Source organism: Corvus moneduloides, chromosome 26 (genome assembly GCF_009650955.1).
Source record: "Corvus moneduloides isolate bCorMon1 chromosome 26, bCorMon1.pri, whole genome shotgun sequence".
NCBI classification, from domain to species: domain Eukaryota; kingdom Metazoa; phylum Chordata; class Aves; order Passeriformes; family Corvidae; genus Corvus; species Corvus moneduloides.
In genome coordinates, this window is record NC_045501.1 from 832,711 (window position 1) to 840,099 (window position 7,389).

At 58.2% G+C, this 7,389-nt stretch overlaps 1 protein-coding gene across 1 annotated transcript; it reads left to right on the forward strand.

Annotated features, from left to right (window-relative positions):
- Nucleotides 1-31: 31 nt before the first annotated feature.
- SLC35B1 (solute carrier family 35 member B1) lies at nucleotides 32-3,807 on the forward strand. Its single transcript, XM_032091689.1, has 9 exons — nucleotides 32-214; nucleotides 469-572; nucleotides 644-774; nucleotides 1,239-1,269; nucleotides 1,498-1,655; nucleotides 1,988-2,114; nucleotides 2,633-2,739; nucleotides 3,064-3,217; nucleotides 3,446-3,807. The coding sequence occupies exons 1-9, from the start codon at nucleotides 36-38 to the stop codon at nucleotides 3,496-3,498; spliced, it is 1,044 nt and encodes a 347-aa protein (XP_031947580.1). The 5' UTR covers nucleotides 32-35; the 3' UTR covers nucleotides 3,499-3,807.
- Nucleotides 3,808-7,389: the final 3,582 nt, after the last annotated feature.

A 7,389-nucleotide genomic window follows, 5' to 3' on the forward strand; every position in this document is an offset into this window, starting at 1 on the left:
GGGCGGCGCGGGGCGGGGCGGGCGCGGCGGGGCCGATGAGGCCGCCCGGGACGCCGCGGGATGTGGCGCTGGAGGTGCCGCCCGCGCTGAGCGGCCCCGCCGCCACCATGGGAGCGAGCGCGGCCGCGGGGCTGCCCGAGCGCCTCCGCCTGCCCGTCTGCTTCCTCGGCGTGTTCGCCTGCTACTTCTACTATGGCATCCTGCAGGAGAGCATGTGAGCCGCGCCGCACCGGGGACACCGGGACGGAGCGGGACACGAGGCGGGGAGACCGGGGAGGGACCCGGGGCTGGGGGGACACCCGGGGCTGGGGGCCGGCCCTGCAGACGAGGGACTGGGGCAGACGCGGGCAGCGGGACCCGGCTGGGTCGCGCCGCTCCTTGCCCGTGGCCCCGGCTCTCTCCCCGGCTCTCTCCCCGCTCTCACCGGTGCCCGTCCCGCTCTCTCTGTCCCCGGTGTCCGTCCCGCAGCACCCGAGGACGCTACGGGGAGGGCGCGAAGCAGGAGAAGTTCAAGTACGCGCTGACCCTCGTGTTCATCCAGTGCGTGATCAACGCCGCCTTCGCCAAGCTCCGTAAGTCCGGGATGTCCGGGACGGCGGTGGCCGGGCCCGGGGCCGCTCCTGAGCCGCCGCTGTCCCCGCAGTGATCCGGTTCGTGGACGCGGCGCGGCCGGACCGCACGCGGGGGTGGCTGTACGGGGCCTGCTCCCTGTCCTACCTGGGCGCCATGGTCTCCAGCAACTCCGCGCTGCAGTTCGTGAGTTACCCCACACAGGTGGGTGCGGGAGCCGCTGCGGGGGGACACGGGGGCACTGACCCCGGCACTGACCCCGGCACTGACCATGACACTGACCCCAGCCCTGACCCCAGCACTGACTGTGACACTGACCCCAGCACTGGCCCCAGCCCTGACCGTGACACTGACCCCAGCCCTGACCATGACACTGACCCCAGCACTGGCACCCCGGCCCTGACCCTGGCACTGACCCCAGCACTCATTCTCCTGGGGTCCCTTTTGTGTCACGGTCACTGCCAGAGCTGGAGGGAGGGGCTGAGAGAGCTCGGAAAACGGAGAGAAATCGCCCAGAAATGCTGGGAGTTGGGTGATTGGGAGGGAATTTGGGTGATTCCCCTTGAGGTGGGTGCTGAGCTGTCCCTGCTCAGTCTCAGCAGCCCATGGGGGATGTTCTGTGTCTCGTTTTGGGATGTGGATCATTAACACCCATCCTTCCTTCCCAGGTTCTGGGCAAGTCTTGTAAGCCCATCCCAGGTAGGAGAATTCCCCATTTTCTGTGTGTTTGTGTGGATTTCTGTGCCTCCAGCAGCCCCTCACCTGTCAGAGCTCTGCCTGGGGCTGGGCCGGGTTTGATTCCAGGGAGGGGTTTGGGGAGCACTTGGTGATGTTCCTTCTCTGCAGCCGTGATTTGGGAATGACTTGGTAGGGCTTTAATGCCCCCGAGGGGTTCCAGGCGCCATTTGTGATGTCCCCTCTCCCCAGTGATGCTGCTGGGGGTGACCCTGCTGCGGAAGAGGTACCCCCCAGCCAAGTACCTGTGCGTGCTGCTCATCGTGGCGGGGGTGGCCCTGTTCCTCTACAAGCCCAAGAAGGGGACGGGGGACACCGAGCACGTCTTTGGCTACGGGGAGCTGCTGCTGGTGAGTGCAGGGACCCGCCAGGGCCGGGCCTCAGAGTGGGGGGTTACACCTGGTAGGAGCCCCAGGGTCTCAGGTGGGATTTCCCCTTCACCTGGGATAAATTCTGGGCTCTCAGGTGGGATTTACCCTCACCTGGGATGGGTCCCAGGGTCTCAGCTGTGCCTTGAAGGTGTGGCAGGACAGCTGGGGGCAAGGGCAGCCTTCCTGCGCTCTGCACGCCCTCCCAGCGCCGTTAACAGCCCCTGCTAATAACCCCTGTAAGAACGGGGGGCAGGAGGGTTTTCCCTGGGGAGAAGCAGCGGGCCCTGAGGGTTTGTGGTGTCTGTGCCCAGCTGCTGTCGCTGACCCTGGACGGGCTCACGGGGGTGTCCCAGGACCACATGAGGGCTCACTACCAGACAGGCTCCAACCACATGATGCTCAACGTCAACCTCTGGTCCACGCTGTTCCTGGGGGCAGGTAAGGAACGCAGGGATGGATCCCAGGGAATGGCCACGCCCTGCCCTGGGCCGGCCCCGGCGCCAAAAATGTGCCTGGGGTACTTTGGAATTTGTTTTGTTTGGGATTTTTGGGTTTTTTGTTTGTGGCCCCAGCCCCTGCCACCCCCTGGGCTCTCCCCTGAGGGTCCCGGAGCAGCTCCTGCTCCAGCTGGGAGCAGAAACCGGAGCCCAGGCAGGGCTGGGAGCTGCCCCTGCCCACGGCACCGGGTGAGCTCTGAGGTCCCTCCCAGCCCAAACCGTTCCAGGAGCAGGGAGCAGCGCTCCTGATTAACTGCTGGGGACTGTTCTGCTGGAATTTGATCCCAGCTAATGATCTTTCTTTCACTGATTAACCAGGAGGGCAACTGCTTCTCCTGCTGCTGTTTCCTCCTGTTGTTTCTGGAGCTCACTCCCTGTTTTCAGGGGTTCTGAGCCCAACCCGACCCCACGTGGGCGGGGAATCCTCATCCAAGCCGCTCATCCCGGGCTGTTTTCCAGGGATCCTGTTCACAGGGGAGCTCTGGGAGTTCCTGAGTTTCACGGAGCGTTATCCCAGCATCATCTCCAACATCCTCCTCTTCGGGCTCACCAGCGCCCTGGGCCAGGTCAGTGCCCTGAGCTGGGGCCGTCCCACGGGGTCAGGGACGGGATTTTGGGTGGGATTTCCTTCCCTGCAAGGGAGTGGGGTGGAATTTCCAGAGAAGCTGTGGCTGCCCCATCCCTGGGAGCGTCCAGGGCCAGGTTGGAGCACCTGGGATAGGGGAAGCTGTCCCTGGATGAGCTTCAAGGCCCCTCCAGCCCATGCCAGGATGCCATAAACCCACTTCAGCCCACGAATAATCAGGATTCGAAGCAAGATCCCTTGGGATTTTCCCCTGGCTCCCTGTCCTGGCCGTGGCAGTGACAGGGCTCTGTGTCTGTCGGGGCAGAGCTTCATCTTCATGACCGTGGTGTACTTCGGGCCCCTGACCTGCTCCATCATCACCACCACTCGCAAGTTCTTCACCATCCTGGCCTCCGTGGTGCTCTTTGCCAACCCCATCAGCCCCATGCAGTGGGTGGGCACCATCCTGGTGTTCCTGGGTGAGTTTGGGAAGCGAATCCATGGGATCGTTCCCCTGGGAACTCCTCAAACCCGTTGGAACGGGACAAGGGCGCTCTGGAGGGAGTGTGGGACCAGCAGATCCATTTGCTCCTTTCCCCCTCCCTCATTCCATGGGGGAATTTGGGGATATTAAGCTGATTTTGCCCCAAATTCCTGGCTTTCTGCTGGATTGAAGAACACAAATTTTGTGTTTTGTCTCCCCCCAGGCCTTGGACTCGATGCCAAATTCGGGAAGGGGGTGAAGAAGACGTCGCATTGAGGTTGATCGCTCGATCCCCGCAGTCGGAATGAACTTTTAATTTATTGTCTTGTACCTCAGAATCTGGCGTGGAACTGGACTCAGGACAGGGAATCAGAAGGAGACCGTGTGGAATTTATTTCTGGCTTTGGTTTGGTTTTTTTTTTTAATTCTAAATCGTCTCTGAAATGTAATCCTTCCGTTTGAGGTGTAATTCAGCTTTTTTTGTGTAATCAGAGCTGCCCCCCGGAGCCGAGCAGCAGGAGCAGATCCTTGCCTTAACAGGAAAACACAAATCCTTCCTATCTTTATTAAAGAAAACAGATAATGGCCACTCTTCCCGGGCTTTCTTTGGGGATTTGGCTGATCTGAGGGGGACCCAGCTCTGCTCTCCAGGGAGGGAGAGGAATGATCCCGGTTTTTGGGGTGATCCCAGGGTTAAAGCCTTGTTGGAGACACCCCCCTCTGATTGTGGGGTTTTCCAGAGGCTTGGAGCAGCCGCTTGGATTTTCTCCCACTGGGATGTGTGAGTGGAAATCCTGGATGTGCCTCACCCTGCTCTGGCTCCCAGGAAATGAGAATTCCCCAAACCCAGGGCAGCTCTGGGGCTGAACCCCCCCGGATCTGCCGGAACAGCTCCTGTCCCGTCCATGGATCCCCCAGGAGGCTCCAGGGCAGTCCCGGGAGGGGTTCCCAGAGCAGCTCTGGCATTTCCCCCAGACAGGAGCAGCTCCCGTGGCTGCCGGGGTTCCTGACTCCTCCTGAGGAGCCTTTGGGGTGCTCCTGCCTGGATCTGGGTGTCTCTTTGGATAAACCCCAAAGGAACTGGGGTGGGATTCAGTGAATTTCCATCCTCTGCTGCTTTTTCTCCTCCAAGGCCCTTTGGGAGAGGGAAGATTCTGTTCCCTGGGTTTTGGGCTTTGCTCCTTTTTCAGAACCAGAGGCAGGGCTTGGATTTGGGGGAAATGTCAGGAAACTCCTCCCATCCCCAGGGAAGGGCCCAGGGATGCCCAAAGTGCTGCCAGAACATCCAGGGGAGGGCAAAGGGATCTCAGTTCCTGCTGTTGGGTTTATTCCCAGCGGGAAGTGACCAAGGGAGCCCGATCCAGGCCAGGGCTTGGAGCAGCCTGGGGTCGGGAGGTGTCCCAGGATGGCACTGGATGGGATTTAAGGTCCCTTCCAGCCCCACCCATTCCATGGTCAGTGTGGGTGCACCTGGGAGCAGCCCAGAATTCCCAAGGAACAAATCCCAGGATCTCCACAGCACTCTGGGCTTCACCGGCTCTGGTTCAGTCCCGGCTTGGATCAGACCTTCTGCAGTTCATGGGATGCAAATCCAGGTAAATCAAAGATTTTTGGGGTTTTTTCCAGCCCTGGGAGCTCCCCCTGCCTGTGCAGTTTTGGGGTGAGGATTCCCAGCAGAAATTTTGGGGCAGGAGTTCTCTCTCCCGGTTTTTGCTGGCTCCAGAGCCCAACCTGAGCCCGCTCCGGCCTCGGTTACCGGCAGGGGGAACTCTGCCTTCAACCATTCCCAACAAACACCGGGAGAAACCCAACAAAAGCAGCTCCTGTGTGATCCCTGCTCGAGCTGCGCTGCTGGAGCCAAACCGAGGTGCAAATCCAGCTTTTCTTCATTTCCCTCCCATTTTTCTCCATTTTTATCGTGTTTAATCCTTCCCGGCCACCAGCAGAGCCCCCCTGGAGCTGAGTTTGGAGCTGAAATCATCCCCCTGCTCCTCCCAGGCAGCTCCGAGCTCACCAGCAGCTGCTCCCCGCTCAGCACCACCCCTGGCACCTCGCATGGAAAACATTCCCGCTGGAATTCTCCCAGGAAGCTCTGTCAGCTCCGGGAATTTCTGGGGGGGGATCAGAACCGAGCCCGCAGCGCGGCAGCTGCTCCGGGAGGGGCTGGGGAGGGGAGGTTGCCGAGCCCTGGCACCCACCGGGGGCACTTTGGCAGCGCTGCTCCCTCTCCTTTCATCTTCCCTGCTTCTGCCGGCTCCTCCTGCAGCTCCAGCAGCAGATGGTTAAAAAAAAAAACCCAAATGTTTGGAGAGGGGAGGTGGATGGGACTGGATTTTTGGATGTTTTGCAGCGATGGAGATGATTCTGTAAGGGATCGTTTTCTGCTCACGGGAGAGCAAAGATGGAAAAGGAATTGTTGCTCCCTTGGAATCTCGGTGTTCCTCTGAAATACCTCGAGGATGTTTTGGGGGCAGCAAGGGAAGGTTTCCATGCTGGTGAATGGTTCGATGATTTAATGATTGGCTTTCCTGCAGGTTTGCTTTGATTGTCCCCACATCGAATCAAATGTTGGGATCTTCCCTCTGTAAAATCCCAGTCTGGAACCCCCAGGAGGGACCTGGAGGCGGCCCTGGGGCAGGAGCAGAAAACTCTGCTCCAAGTTTCCCAAAAATTGAGTATTCCAAGGCAATAACCCCCTCATTTGGGGTTTTGTGGTGAGTGTGGCTGGGAAAGCAAAATCCTGGAACTTGGGTTTGGGTTGGGAGGGACCTGGGCTGGAGGAATTTGGGCACTTTGGTGCCTAAACTTTATTTTCTGCGGTTTGATAAATTTGGGGGTTTTTTATTTTCTGTGGTTTGATAAATTTAGGGGGTTTTTAAATTTTCTGTGGTTTGATGAACTCCAAGGCGTTTTTCCCTCTGTCCCTCTGACCCAAATCCCATTATCCCATAAACCCACGGAGGTTAAAGCAGCTCCGTTAACGTCTCCCAGCAGCCAGGCCTTGCTACCTGAGGATTGAAGGAATTCCTTATCTTTGCAGCCAGTAAATGCTTGGGGAAGTTGGAGTTACATAAATCCCAGGAACCCATGGAGGATCCAGGATTTCATTTAATTCTCCATAAACTGACCCAGTCCCAGGGAGGGCTGACAGAATCCGGTGGGAAAGCAGCTCTGGGAATGCTGGCATGGGGGTTTGGAGCAGCAATGGTTAAGCCCTGATCGCTGCTGGAATCGGGGCAATGAAACCCCAATTAATTAATTCCAGTTAATATTAACCCTGGTGGTGTGGAGAGCACAGGTTTAGAGCTCTCCTCTCCCCCCCCAGCAAACCAGACCGAGCCTAAACTCTGGTTTAGTGCTGGACCCCAGGGCTGAGCAGGGGAAAATTCCCGGTTTGCGGAGGCTTTAAAAATCCCATTCCCAAACTGCTGCCACTCCCAAAGGTGCAAATGCACTTTGACACCCTCCCTTCACAAATCACTTCCCTGTTCCCCAGTTTTCCCTTTCCTTTTTCAGCCAAGTTTTGGTTTGTTCTCAGCTGTCTGAGCCCTCACCCAGCCTCTCCTGCCCTGTTCTGCACAATCCCACCCCCAATTTCCAGCTCTTTTGTCCAATTTTCCTCCTGGACCTGCAGAAGGGGGACCAGGAGCCACAACCCCCCATGGCTCTGTTTCAGCCCATGCCCAGCTCACCATGAGGGAAACCTGCTGTGCTCCCGCGAGGATGAGCTCCTGTTTGTGGGGGAATCTGCTCTGGAATAAATTCCAGGACTTGGGGACAACGATCTGGGCCCCCCACCCCGCAGGTGCAGAGCTACCGGAGGTTTGGGGAGAGCAAAACAATTCCACAGCAGGATCAGGTTTTAATGAGTCCGGGATCAAAAGCAGCCTGGAAAACAAGAGCAGCCTCATCAGGAGCTGCTGCTAACGAGCACCAAAGCCCCGCTCAGGGGCTGGGGGGAGCCGCTCGCTCACCGTTGTGCATTTTAAAGGCTCAGTTCCTCCTCTCCTCCAAAATCAGCTTTGATGCGTCTCCAATCCAGGTAAAAATAGCAATCCAGCAGATTCCCTGCAATTAAAACCTCCAGGGCAGGGTTTTCGCTGAAGGAGGGCAGGGTTTTTTTGAAGCAGTGTTTGTTTTCTCCCAAACAAAAGTGGTTTTTAATCA